This window comes from Panthera onca, chromosome D2 (assembly GCF_046562875.1).
Source record: "Panthera onca isolate mPanOnc1 chromosome D2, mPanOnc1 haplotype 2, whole genome shotgun sequence".
Taxonomy (NCBI): Eukaryota; Metazoa; Chordata; class Mammalia; order Carnivora; family Felidae; genus Panthera; species Panthera onca.
The window spans coordinates 15861464-15877000 of NC_138349.1; the positions used below are offsets into that span (position 1 = coordinate 15861464).

General features: G+C 33.6%; 1 protein-coding gene across 6 annotated transcripts in view; it reads right to left on the reverse strand.

Annotated features, from left to right (window-relative positions):
- ATRNL1 (attractin like 1) overlaps positions 1 to 15537 on the reverse strand; it is a 774559-nt gene that overhangs the window by 664886 nt on the left and 94136 nt on the right. For all 6 annotated transcript variants that reach the window (XM_078434862.2, XM_078434861.2, XM_078434859.2 and 3 more), the window contains one exon: positions 9645 to 9828. In XM_078434862.2, the coding sequence (XP_078290988.2) occupies positions 9645 to 9828 (184 nt within the window). The remainder of the gene's footprint in view (positions 1 to 9644; positions 9829 to 15537) is intronic.

The following is a 15537-nucleotide window of genomic DNA, read 5'->3' on the forward strand; positions in this document are numbered from 1 at the left end:
TGGGTAAAATCGAATATGATACTGCTTATGACCAAGCATTTATAATACTAAGGAATTAGCTCAGAGAAACCTATATATGCAACAAAAGACTAAATAAGAACATATATAATTGTTCATAATACCAAAACTTGGTATATTCCAAATACCATCCACAGTAGAACAGAAAATATAAAAAGGATCTACATATATCTAGCACTGCGCTTCTAATCTTCCTCTACACCAAACCTACTCCTCCTCCAAAATTCATCATCTCCATTAATGACAACTCCATGCTTGCAGGTTGAGGCCAAAAGCCTAATTCATCTTTCACTTGTTCTCTCTTCCACTCTATTTCCAATCCCTTTGTCTATCCAATCTCTCTTGGCTCTACCTTGAAAATATATTCAGAATCCAACCAGCCCTCAAAACTAGCCTCCTTCATCCCAGATGCTATCACCTATTTCTTAGATTATTCTTAAATTATTCAGTGTTCCCAATTACCACTTGAAGGTCATCATCACTTCACCCAACCCATTCTAAAATTACCCAGTCCAGCTATTCCAAATGATAAGCATATACCCATTTCAGGGTTTTTAAACTAGCTTTCAACTTGTTCCTCAGATTCTGGCATGGTTCCCTCCCTAACCTCTTTCAGGTCTGTACTCACATACGGTCTTTGTGATGTCTTCTCTTACTACCTTATTTAAATTCAGCAACCTAAAACTCCTTATCCTCTTTCATCATGCTTTCTGTTTCCTCCATAGCACTTATTACCATTTAAATACATTTTATTTCCATTTTTATTATCTACTCCCCCCTATTAAAATACATATCCAACACATTTGATTTTTTAAAAGGTGTCTGAGGAAAGCATACAATGCTTAACAATAGATGCAAAATTCAAAAGCAGACAAACCAAATGAATGGTTTGCTTGCCAATACATATTTTTAAAAAAAACACAGTGGAAAGCAAGGAAACAATTAACACAATATTATGAATAATGGTTATTGCTTTCAGGGATAATGAAAGGAATGCTATCATGGTGACACACATGAGGTCTTCTGGGAGTACTGCAATGTCGTCTTAGCTCAGGTAGACAAGATGTTTACTTCATCATTGTTCTAAAACTACCTGTGAATGCTTTCCAATAGTCTTTTGTCCATATGCAGTCTTTCCCAGTTTTTCAAAGAGCACTAGGAAAAAGATAAGTACTACACATCCCAAAATTACCTTAAAAAGTAGAGCTATAGAGATAAGTATTTCTTCAAATTATCCATATGAGATTTTAACCATATTTTCCAAAATTCCAGATCCCATAACATATCATGATGTTTATAAAAACAATAATCTTTTTTGCCTACATATTTTGTTCATTTCAATAAATCTGCTCTATTACTTCTTTACACATCTGTGTATTTCCATCACTTCCCACATATTCACGAACCATAAAATTTTAAAATATCTGTCTTCCATCTTAAAATTATTCCCAACACAGTACTTGATACAGAGTCAACAATTTTTGTTGAAAAGATTTCAGACACTCATCATGCAGAGAAATAAGCCAGGATGAAGACCACGAATATCATGTTTGTCGGTAGTTACTCACATGTGTTAACTAACAACATATTTATAAAATTGTCCTGCATCACTTTCCAAAACTTCTGATGGCTAAAATTTTAGACAAATCACAAAAACTCAATAATTTAATAAAATCGCTTTGAATACTTCAATGTAAAAATAACTCCCATTATATCAAATTTAAGAAGCTAAAAGAACTCATTTTATGTAACCAGATGTAGCATCATTATAAAAACACATTTTAAGTAAATGTAATTTCAAAGATTTTTTTAAAGTACAGAATTAATATAGTACCACAGAAGTATTATCATTAGACTCACTACTTAACTTTATAATTTTTCTAGAAGTATAACTGAAATCTGTTTTCTTTCACTTGAAAAAAAATTACTTAGTGGATTGTTACAACTATAAATTGTAAATGATAATGTTTAATATGTCCCTATGTGTTAAAACTTATTGTGCCTTTTCACAGGTTAAAAGAATACAGCAGTAGAGGAAAGCACCTAAATAAAAGTCAAGAAAATCTGAGGCTTCTGCTATCACAAAAAAACCTCCTACTGTAAGCTCTACAAACATGTAAGTGCAAAGAATGTTATGAGATCTCTTATTTAACAAGGCTAAGAAATCAAGACCACAAGGGCTCTAGTACCCAAAATCATGACAGCAAAGTTGAAATCTCTTAAATGATAATACCAATTAATAAAACACCCTAACACTATAAAAGGAGTCTTTTTTGAGAAATGGGAATTCCTATAAATACAGGATGCTTGTTCTCTTATCCTTTAAATGTAAAAAAAAAAAAAAAAAAAAAAAAAAAGGATTCAACTAGTCCTGAAGTAGGTGGGTAGCAGCAATGGCCTTGGGTGTCTCTGAACTTTTATGTCTCAATCCTTTTCTAACAATGGCAAAATAATGTATTTTGGTAACTATACATTAAAACTCACCCTTCTTTCATTATTACAAATTATCATAAACCATTAGATTATAATAGTAAACCTGTAAGGTCAAATCACAGATTTCTATTTTTTAAATAAACTTTTATTAAGCACAAAATATATATATCATACATATTATATTACACAAATTGTAAGGATATAGTTCAATGACTTATCACAAAGTGAACACATACGTGTAACCACTTTAGAAGCTTCCCTGTTGCTCATCCCAATCACTACCCCATTCTGCTTAGCCTAGACAAGACAATCCCTATCGTAACTTCTAAAACCATAGATTAGTATTTCCTGGTGCTAAACTTCACTTAAATGGAAACATATCATATTCTTTTGATTCTGACTTCTTTTGGTCAACATTATTTTGGTGAGATACAACTTCATGGATGCACAGAGATGATTCTTTCATTTTCATTATTGCATAGCATTCCATTGTAAGAATATATCTTCTCCATTGGAAATGATGACAGTTCACTCGTTTCCGATTATTGATTATTACAAATAATGCTGTCATGAGTATCCTATATGACTATAGTGCAAACACATATGCATTTGTCGGATATTAACTATTTCAACAGATTCATACATTCTATACATGAGTGTGAGTGTATTGAAGTTTAGCATACACTGTCAAAAGTTAGTGCCTCTACCAGTTTCGACACACTTGATATTAGCAGTTTTATAAATTTTAGCCACTTAAGCAGATATGTGGTGGTACTTCAATGTTGTCTTGAATTGTTCTAGTGACTAATAAGGTTGAGCAAAATATGTATTTTGGCCATTTGAATATCCATTTTCGTGAAGTACCCCTTCAAGACTCTTACACATTTTCTATTATCTGACATTTTATTGATTCTTAGTACTTATCTACTCCTCTGACTTCTCTTTCAAGGAGCCAGTCCTTTTTGTTTGGCTTTATGTGTTGCAAATACCTCCCCCAATGCAACCTGCCTTTTCACCTTATTTTTAGATATTTTTAGATGTATATAGTTCAGTTTATCATTTCTCATTTACTAACAGTATCTAATTGTATCTTAAAAGTCTTTTTTGTCAATGATATAAAGATATTTGCCCGTGTCATCTTCTATAATCCTTGTCATTTTACCTTCCATATTTAGATCTACCACTGATGTCAAACTGATTTTTGTGTCTGGTATAAAGTAGGGCCTGTTACTCATTTTTTCAATTGTATACCTTATTGGCCCACAATAATTTATCACAAAAACATCTCTGTAGTTCAACTTTCTTATAAATTAAATGTCCATAAATGTGTAGGTCTACCTGTGGAATTCCTACTTGCCACATCGGTCTACATCTTTATCTTTGCAACAACATTTAAATACTATAGCTTCAAAATCAAGAGATTTGGTAGAGAAGTCTTCTAGCTCTGTCCTTCTTACTTTGTTTCAGCTATGGTTGGTTGTTTGCATTTTCAGATAAATTTTAGAATATGCATGTCTATTTCTAAATATATATATATATATATATATATATATATATATATGGCTGTAATTTTGTTTGGGATTACATTAAATTTACATATCAATTTGAGAAAACAGACATATCTACAATATTCGATTTTTCAATCAATTATAATATATCCTTTATTTATTTGTCTTATATATTTCTCACAATAAGGTTTTATAATTTTTGTGTAAAGTTCCCGAATACATTTCATTGCATTTATTCTGTAGGTGTAAACGCTCTTATGGTAACATAAATTGTACTGCTTTTAAGTTACTGTTTTGAAATAACCAACTTTGTTAATTTTTTTAGCTATACAGATCATCTTCATCACATGTTTCTTTTCTATTTCATTAATTTATATTCTTATCTCGTATTCTCTTCCTTTTTCCTATCTTTATTTACTTTATCCTTCTTTTGGGATTAATCTGTCCTTTTTCAATTTCTCAAGATTATGTTTACAACACTGATTTTCAGGCTTTTAAAAAATATTTTCTAATAAATGCATTTAAAGTTATAAATGTCCCTCTTGGTGACACCAATACACATTTTGATCTGTCATCATTCAGTACAAAATATTTTCTAATTTTTAATATAGTTTCTTTAACCAATTAGTTTTAATAAATTTATTAGGGGTTTCTTAGTAACTTTTGTGTTCATTTCAATTACTTTGTAGGGTCTGAATTTTTTTAAATTCGTTGAGACTTACATTAAAACCGACCATATGGTATATTTTGGAAAATGTTCCATATGTACTTGAAAAACACTGTATATTCTGCAGTCATAAGATACTATGCTCTCAAATATCAACACAAATTTATTCATTCAGCTGTTGACATCATATATATCTTTACTGTTTTTTGTGTTTTTGTTTTTTGTCTCCTTATGCTGAGTTACCAAGGTAAAGGCATTAAAAATATCTCAGTATGACTTGTCCCTTTTATTCTGTCAAATTTTGCTTTATTTAACACAGTATTATAAAGTACATACAATTCACTGTTATATCTTCCAGGTAAATGCCTGATTTAAATTCTTATCTGTCCGATATTAATAAAGCTACACCAACTTTCTTTTGTTTACCAATTGTGTGTCTTTTTTCCATTCTTTTACTTTCAATTTTTCTAAATATTTGTATACTTTGTATCTTTTCTATGCAGCGTGGGCTAGGTTTTGTTTTATACCAAGTCCAAAAATCCTTACCTTCTGGTTGAAATATTTAGTCTCTCACATTTAGTATAATTTGCAATATTTATTTCCTTACACTTAGTGTAATTACTGACTTGCATTTAGTATAATATATAGAGTTAAATACATCATCCTCTTACTTCCTTTATATGTGTCTCAACTGTACTTTGTTTTTTTCCATTCTTTTTTTGTCTTCTTCCAAATCCAGTAACTAGTATTCTCATTTTCCCTTCTATTAGTTTGTTAGATATGAAGTTTTACTTTTATTTTTGTTACTTAATGATTACAATATAAATCTTTAGTTATTGTCTACTATAAATTAGTTCTTTTATCCATTCCCACTTATTACAAAAACCTCAATACTTTGAACACCACTTACCCATCTCCCTCACTTATGTTTTGTTATTATCATGCATTTAAGTTTTTATATCCATTTAAGCCTCTATTTTGATTATAGTTTAATTTAATGAATAACCACTTCAATTTACTCTTAATTTCTCTATTCCTTCTAGTATCTGGGATCATTTTTCTTCTACTTCAATATCATTTCCTTTATTTAGTATTTCTTTTATTGCAGGAAAATACTGTCAAGTTCTTTTGATTCTTGTTTTTCTGAAAATATCCTTATTTTGCTTTCATTTTTCAAGGAAATTTTACTGGGTGCAAAATTTTAGGCTGATGATTATCTTCTTTCAGCAATTTGAAGACACTGTGTCTTCTAGATTTCACTTTTTGAGTTAAGAAATCAGTTGTCAGTCTTAATATCGTTCCTTTAAAGAGAACATGAGTTTTTTTCCCCTTTGACTGCTTTTAAATTTTTCTCTTTATGTTTGGATTTTCATCAGTTTTACCGTGATATTTCTTTTTTTTTTTTTTTTTTTTAATTTTTTTTTTCAACGTTTTTTATTTATTTTTGGGACAGAGAGAGACAGAGCATGAACGGGGGAGGGGCAGAGAGAGAGGGAGACACAGAATCGGAAACAGGCTCCAGGCTCCGAGCCATCAGCCCAGAGCCTGACGCGGGGCTCGAGCTCACGGACCGCGAGATCGTGACCTGGCTGAAGTCGGACGCTTAACCGACTGCGCCACCCAGGCGCCCCTTTACCGTGATATTTCTAAATATAAATTTCTTTGTAGCTATTCCCCTTGGTACTCATAGAATTTTTTCTATTTGTGGCTTGATGTTCTTAATCACTTTTGAAAATTCTCAGTCATTAAGACTTTAAATAGTGCTATACATTATTTTCTCTTTTTCTTCCTCTTGACTCCAACATGTTAGATCATTTCTACAGGTCCCTTAAATTTCCTTCCTTATTTTATTTTTCATTCTTCTCTTTCTTTATTTCAGCATGGGTATTCTTTCCAACCTATCTTCCATTTCATTAATTCCCTCCTCAGCTGTATCTAAGCTGTTGTCAAACCCATCTAAGGATTTCTTCATTCATTTAATATATTATTCACTTCTATAAACCCCATGTGATTCTTTAGTAAAAGTTTCTACTTGTCTCCTAATGTTTTCTACCTTTTATTTTAAAGTTTCTGTCTGAAAACAGCATTATCCTCTAGCTATGATACTAATGGCTGTTTCATATCTTGTCTTTTTCTAAACCTTATCATTTTTTTTATTTTGTCAGATATTGCATGTTGTTTTAAGAAATAATTTGAGGCTCTATACAATATTATCTTTCTCAAGAGAGGATTTACTTTTGTTCTGTCAGCTACTTAGTCTCTAGACAGGTCACCATAATCTAATGATTTAAAGTGGACTTATCCACTCTAGTAGGTTTAGAATTTCAGGGACTAAACCAAGTCTTCAAGTATGTAGTAGAGCCCATCTTCCTTAGCACATCTGGAAATCCAATTTTGGTCCTCCATATTAACTGGCAAAAGCTCTGCTCAGTTTCTTAGACAGCTTTCTAAAGAGACAATAGATGCACAAAATCCCAATCTTACCTCCCTTGACATAGATGTTGACCCACAAACTCTCACTGCCGTGATAATTCTCAGATGCCTAAAAAGATGTAATTCCTAATTTTTCTCAGTGGAAATGATATTCCAAAATAATCCATTTCACCAATGAAAAAGAACTCCAAACACACATTTACCATCACTTCAACAAAGCAGCCTATCTACTAAACCATATCCACTAAAAAATGACACCAGTTCTGGGTGATAAAAACTTAAAATCAATCTGTACAATGCACATATTTGCTCTCACATATATATACTAAAGTATGTATCAGGCTTATTCATCAATGACATAATTTAAAAAATGTTTTAGATATATAATTGACAAATAAACCTGATATATACTTTAATCAATATATGAGGGCAAATTTAAAATTAATCTAACAAGTATCAAAACTTTAAGAATGCTAAAAACATTAAGAATAACAGAAAAATATTTTAGCGCTCACCAATATTTTTTAAAAACAAAGAATAAAAGTAAAACATTAAAGTATTGTGTGTATCTATAATATATTTATAATAAGGTGTTGAAAATAATTTACAAATTATTTTAGTAAATTCTCTTAAAGGTACTCAGTGTTATTTGTGCATATACTAATATTGCCAAGATTGATAATTACGTCTTCCATGTAGAAGTTCATTATGGAAATTTTCAGGAAGGGAAACATGTAAAACTCTGAGCAAACTCCATTTGAGTGGTGAGCAACAAGTAACACTCATTTGACTTCATTCAAAGAATACCCATGGCTCACTTTTCTATTTACATCTATTAATATGCTTTGCTGAACATTGCTATAGCCATTATTATTACTGGAAATTAGGATGCCTCTTTCTGCAGAAGCAGTTATCTTTTCCTGTTTGGTATGATACAGTAGCTGGAACATATGCAAAAATATGTTAAGCAGATTGATAATGCCTTAATCACTAAATCACAATTCCTCTTGCTATCAGAGCAAAAATACAAAGAGGAAAAGTTGGAAATGTTAAAATAGAAAGTAAAATGCAATGTATAACTTATATAAAAGAAAAAAGTGATTTATTGGTTTTATTAGTCATAAAAATATAAAGAATAACAATGTATTGATTAGACAAAAAAATAATAAAAATTAATAAAATAATCCAAAGGAAGTCTTACCTTTTTTTTTTTAATTCCACCTTTCTTTTTCAAAAGAAAAAAATTAGAATATATGTTTGAAAGTGAAGGGGGTAGAAAACAAGTCAAAATTTGGTGAAAAATTATATTTCATTCAAATACATATGTAATTTCACGATGAAAGTTTAAATGAATGTGTAGTGTCTAAAAACAACAGAGTCATTTCCCAGGTTTTACAAATGTAAATATTTGAAAACAACAAAAGTCCTATTTTTTTTTCATGTTTATTTATCACTGAGAGAGAAACAGAGCCTGGGGGAGGGGCAGAGAGCGAGGGAGACACAGAACCCAAAGTAGGCTGCAGGCTCCCAGCTGTCAGCACAGATGCTGGGCTCGGACTCAGGAACCATGAGATCATGACCGGAGCCAAAGTCAGATGCTCAACCCGACTGAGCCACCCTGGCGCCCCAAAAATTCTATTTTAAAACTCATATACATAGAAAAAATAATAACTGAAAAATTAATGAACAGTATTTCCAACATAAAGAGAACATTATGGTTATAAATAGACAATATACTAAACAGGAAACTCAAGTGGCAAATGAACACATAAAAAGATGCTTAGTCACTGTAGTAATCTGGGTATGCACAATAAGTATCCATGAGATAGCATTCACATCCATTGCATGTGTAAAAGAAAAATCGCCTCACAATTACCAAATGTTGGTGGTGATATGAAGAAACAGGTACATTCACACCTAGCTGGTGAAAGTATCCATTAACACAGTGACTTGGAGTGCAATTAGGCAACATTTGGTAAAGTTGCTGTGAATATGCTCAGACTCAACAATTTCACTTTTAACTATCTACACACACACACACACACACACACACACACACACACACCCTACAGAAACTCTTGCATATCTGCATAATAAAACCAGTATAAGATGTACAATGTAACACTGTTTATAACAACAATCTACCTAAATGCACAAGCTCTGCATGTCATAGGAAATTAGATGATGAAACTGAAGAAATGCTTTTAAAATTTGCAAATGACATTAAAATATGAATGCAAAGAAGAAAAAAATCACAGGGCAGATATCAAAGCTCAACGTTACATTGGTAAGCAAACTTGCTCATCTGAATTGAACATATCAGTCCTTGTAAGTAATGCATACAGAATTAGCATATCTATGTAATCAGGAAACATTTTAAAGTCAATCGTTTAAAGTGATAATGACTACATAGAAAATGTGTTATTTCATACCTTTGCTATACAAGAGAATTTCATTAGTTGAAATAAACAGGGAAAAAGAACAAGAATGGTTCCCTGAAAATATTTAATAAATGCTACTACTATACAAATATAAAATGTAACAGTGACAAAGTTTCTCACCATACTGTTACCCAATCTACTCACCAAGTCTTAGTGTTAACTTCATACTTATAAAGATCATCCACCAATCCATATTTATTGCCTGGTAATGCTTTATAGCCTCCGTGAACATAAATGGATTTTGTTATTTCATCATACACACTGGTATGGCCATATCCACCTTGAACAATAGCTCCTTTAGTTTCTGGGACAAGCCACGTGTTTGATGCTGTAAGAGAATGAAGGTAAATCATGAACTTCAAGGAGTATTTAAAAATATAACTACTATATCACCAAACTACCAAGTAAATTCTAATACCACATTTTTATAAGTAAATTAAATATAACCAAATATTCATTTACTCCAAAAACAATTATTAAACATATGCTAGTTACTATGTTAAGCGCTAGAGATCAAAGTTGAGTAAGGCTGGTCTTTCTGTAGAAGAAACTCTGAAATATTGAAAATGCCAAATTTTTGGATGTACAATAGAAAAAGGAAAACTATTCGCACATTTATTTCTGTATTTGTAAATAACCCTGAGAAAAAGACTAACAGTTTATGAAAGCCTACTATGTGACAAGCTCTGAATTAGTCACTGATGTAACAAAAATTTAAAAAGATATGATCCCCACCCTTAAACGATTTTTAGCTATGTGATGGTCCACCATGTCTTGGTTATGAGCCCCACTCTCCCTTCTACAGACTCTTCTGTATTGCTGATGAAAACCTAAACAATAAATTTCCAAGACGTCCTTGATAGCTGTATTAACTGATAGGTTCCACCAAGGGGCGTACTGGTGAGAGATTAGAAGGCAAAAATAACAAAGACATTCTGCCTTCATCCGTAGCAGCAGGAACAGGCAGATGACTACAGGGGATAACAGCAGTGGTGACTTTATAGCCATAGCAGCAGGGGTAGTTCCTGCTCAAGGGCAGCGGTGACGCCTAGAGTAGCTTAGTGACAAATGTGGTAGGTATGTAGCAGCTTCCAGATTTTGGATGATCCCCCTCCCTTTGGTGTCTCTAATACTCTTGTAATTAACTCACCGTATTAAATCCCATTCTGCTTGCTATATCTAAAAGCACTTATTTCTAACTGCAAATTCACTGATGCAAGCATCAATCATATATACAAGGCATGCTTTTAAGAATATGCAGATAAACAAAACACAGATCCTTGGCCTTAGATAATTTTAGATTACAAAGAGCAACTATATAGAAATCTGTCATTGGTCTTTAGGTATTCACCCAGACCACACTTCTATCTTCCCTCTAACTGGCCATCTAAACTTTGGCATTGTAGGGGCGCCTGAGTGGCTCTGTCGGATAAGCTTCTGACTTCAGCTCAGGTCATGATCTCGCAGTTCACGCGTTCGAGCCCCACATCCGGCTCTGTGCTGACAGTCAGAGCTTGGAGCCTCCTTTGGATTCTGTGACTCCTTCTCTCTGCCCCTCCCTGACTCACATTCTAACTCTCTCTCTCTCTCAAAAGTAAATAAACATTAAAAAAAATTTTTTTGTAACTTTGGCACTGTAGACAGCTCAACTGAAAATACTCAAATCAAGTAATATAAAATAAAGATGATCTTAAAAATCATTTACTTTTACATAATTCTAAGGTAGTGAAGAAAGTGATACTTCAATGGTCATAAAATTTAGAAATATCAAAAAGGAGTCACTAAGCCCATTTTAATTGATAAAACAAAACACATAAAAAAAATCAGAGTATATTTGTAACTAATGAGTGTTACATTTTGGAGGTAATTTCAAAAATATGACATTAATAATAACTTATCAAAAATAACTTGAAAAATACTCTTTAACCACTATTAAAGCTCTACTCCTACAGTCCAATTGAAGGTTTCCATATTTTTATTCATTCTCTTTTTAATAAAGATAAACATTCTTCTTACCAAAAAATAATGTAGAAATAGAGGTCTTTAATGTAAAAGTGAATATGACCTTCTCTCCCAGCCTACTATCTAGAGATATTTTTCACAATTTGTTATGTTCAGACCACTTTCAGACTGTAATTCTAAATATTTTATTACACACATACAAAACACATTTAAATTACAAATATGTGTATACAGACCTATAAATACTTGTACCAAAAAAATCATGCTATTTTACAACTATTTTTTCAACTATTTTTTCACTTAAAGCAACTGGCGCAATTCTTCTATGACCCATTTATTATTTTTCAACAGTTAAATTCCACTCTATTAATGATACATAACTTATTTAAATAACTCTACACTATGACCCATTTGGGTTTCAATTTGTTCCTAGAAACAATAATGCAACAAACAACCCTGCAATCAACTGGAGCATCGTTATCTAATAAAACACATACTGTGTCTCAAGAAGTACCTCATTATTTCATGTAATAATAACCCTTTGAAAGGTTTATTATTGCTTTCTCTTCTTTACAGCTGAGGAATTTTAGAGTTAGAAAAACTAAGTACCACACCCCACTAAGTACAACAAGCAGACTCTGGAAACAGTGCACAAGACAACCAAAGGAGAAATCTGAAAAGTGTAAAGGTAGACTGGTTAGGGACTCCAGGACTAGAAGACAAGTGTCTCCTCACCCGTCAACAGAAGAAGGCTATGCAGGCCCCACATTTCTCAATTCCCCAACCTAGCAATAAGAAGGTGACTCAGGTAGGCTTATTCCTCCTCAAAACTGAGGTCCTATGGACAATCCTAGACGACCCTAGCAGCAACAGCAAGAGGGACCCAGCAAACACTGTTTAAAAAAAGCAAACAGAGAGGGGCGCCTGGGTGGTGCAGTCAGTTAAGCGTCCGACTTCAGCTCAGGTCACAATCTCGCGGTCTGTGAGTTCGAGCCCCGCGTCGGGCTCTGGGCTGATGGCTCAGAGCCTGGAGCCTGCTTCCCATTCTGTGTCTCCCTCTCTCTCTGCCCCTCCCCCGTTCATGCTCTGTCTCTCTCTGTCTCAAAAATAAATAAACGTTAAAAAAAAAATTAAAAAAAAAATAAGCAGAGAAAGAGTTCCTTTTCCCCACCAGATCGAGACTGGAAAGGGAAATCCCACAAGACCTGAAGGAAAAACCTAAACAGAGTGACTGCCTGCTAAAACAGAAAGAAGATTTAAATGGGACCCAAAGACTCCCAATAGCAAAATATCCAGGATACAATAATAAAAAAAAAAAATCACTTGTCATACTGAGGACCAATAAAATCACAACTTTAATGAAAAGAAAACAAGTGACAGTAACACTGAGATGTTGAAATTACTTGACACGAATTTTTAAGTAGCCATGATAAAAACATTCCAACAAGCAATACATGTTCTTTTGAAACAAACAACAAATCTCAGCAGAAAGAAAGAATAGAAAGAATAGAAAGAAAGAAAGAAAGAAAGAAAGAAAGAAAGAAAGAAAGAAAAAAGAAAGAAAGAAAGAAAGAAAAAAGAAAGAAAGAAAGAAAGAAAGAAAAAAGAAAGGAAAGAAACTTAAGGAAAAAAAGAAAAATGCAGTAACAAACAGAAACTCTATGTACAGGCTCAATATTAAAGTGGAGCTAACAGAAGACAGGGGATCCGTAAATTTGAGGACAAATCAATGAAACAAATCTGAATAAAAGAGAAAATCAACTGAAAAAAAGTTAACAAAATCTCAGAAACATTTTTGGAACAATAACAATTGATTCAACATTCACATCACTGGAATCCCAAAAGAGGAAAAGAGAACATAACTGAAAGAGTATTTGAAGAAACAATAACCAAAAACATCTAAATTTTGTACGAGACATGAACGTACAGATTCAAGAACCTTAGAGACGTCCAAATAAACAGAAGAAACCCACACCACGGCACATCATAAGAAAACTTATAAAAACTAAAGATGAAGACAAAAAGATCTTGAAAGCAGCCAGAGAGAAATGACACATTACTTACAGGGGTACATCAATGAGAATAACTCTGGATTTTTCATCTGAAACTATAAAGGCCTGAAGGGAGCAGCACATTTTTCAAATGCTGAAAAATAAGAACTGTCAGGCATGAATTCTATTCCAGCAAAATGATCCTTCAGGAATTAAATGGAAAAAAAATACTCTATGAAAAAAAAGAAAACTAAAAATTGTTGAAATGCGGCCCTCTCCTTAAAGGATGGTTAAAGGAAAATTTTTTAAACAGGAATGAAATAATAAAAGAAGGAATGTCAGAGCATCAGGAAAGAAAAATAGAGCAGAAATATGATTACACACAATAGACTATGCTTCTCCTCTACAAGGTTTATAAATCATGCCTGATAAAGGAAAAAAATATAATATCATCTAATATGAAAGGCAATGATGCTTAAAAGTGGAGAAGGTAAGGGGATGTGAAAGCAAACAAGGTTTCCACACTTCAAGTGAAGTGGTAAAATGTTGATACTGGTACTAGACTCTGATAAGTCACATATGCATTGTTTAACACCCAGATCAACCCCTAAGAAAACTACACAAAGAAATACATTCAAGAATACTATAAGTAAATCAAGGGGGCACCTGGGTGGCTCAGTTGGTTAAGCTTCCGACTCTTGATCTCGGCTCAGGTCATGATCTCATGGTTCGTGGGATAGAGCCCTGCGTCAGGCTCTATGCTAACAACACAGAGCCTGCTTGGGATTCTCTCTCTCCCTCTCTCTCTCTCTCTCTGCCCCTCCCCCACTCATGCTTGCTCACTCGCTCTCTGTCTCAAAATACATAAATTAACTTCAAAAAAAAGAATACTACAGGGGCGCCTGGGTGGCTCAGTCGGTTAAGCGTCCGACTTCAGCTCAGGTCACGATCTCGTGGTCCGCGGGTTCGAGCCCCGCGTCGGGCTCTGGGCTGATGGCTCAGAGCCTGGAGCCTGCTTCCGAGTCTGTGTTTCCCTCTATCTCTGCCCCTCCCCCGTTCATGCTGTGTCTCTCTCTGAAAAATAAATAAACGTTAAAAAAAAAAATTAAAAAAAAAAGAATACTATAAATAAATCAAGATGGAATTCTAAAAATTTTTCAAGTAATCCATTAGAAACAAGAGAAACAGAAGCATAAGAAACAGCAGAGAGAAAATAAACAATAACACAGACCGAGGCACTAATGTATCAAAATTACCTTAAATGTAAATGATCCATTTACATAAAATCCTAGAAGTAACCTAATTATAGAAACGGAGGACAGATGAGTGATTATCAAGGGTTAGAGACGGGAAGGGAGTGGGGGTGGAAGAGTTGTGGGTATGGCTTAAAAGGGCAATGTGAGGGGCACTTGGGTGACTCAGCTGAGTGACCCACTCCCAATTTTGGCTCAGGTCATGATCCCAGGGTTGGCACTGAGCCCCTCCTAGCTGAATATGGAGCCTGCCTGGGATTCTCTCTCTCTCCCTCTCCCCCAACCTCCTCTGCTCATACGCGCTCTCTATATAAAATAAAAAATAAAATTAAAAGCGCAATGTGAAGGAGTCTTGTGTGATATAGCTATTCTACACCTTGACTGCCGTGGTGGATACGTGAAACAATGTACAATAAGACTGCACAGAACGAAACCCATACCCACACAGGCGCACACAAATAAATACAAATGAAAGAGGAAATCTGGAATAAGATCAGTGAATTGTATCAGTGTCAATATTCAGTTTGCAATATTGTAATACATTTTTTAAAATGTTCCCACTTTGGAAAACTCAATGAAGGGTACATTGGATCACTCTTGTAAGTGTATGTGAATCTACAGTGATCTCAAAATAAAAAGTTTAATTTAAAAATGTATATTCCCCTTATGAGTAACGGGAAGTTCATCATGAAATACAGTATTTCACTCAACTACTTGTTAAACACTTTTTTAAAAAATTAAAAGTGTGGAGCGCCTGGTTCAGTCGGTTAAGCGTCTGACTTCGGCTCAGGTCATGATCTTGCAGTTATTGGGTTCAAGCCCCCTGTCAGG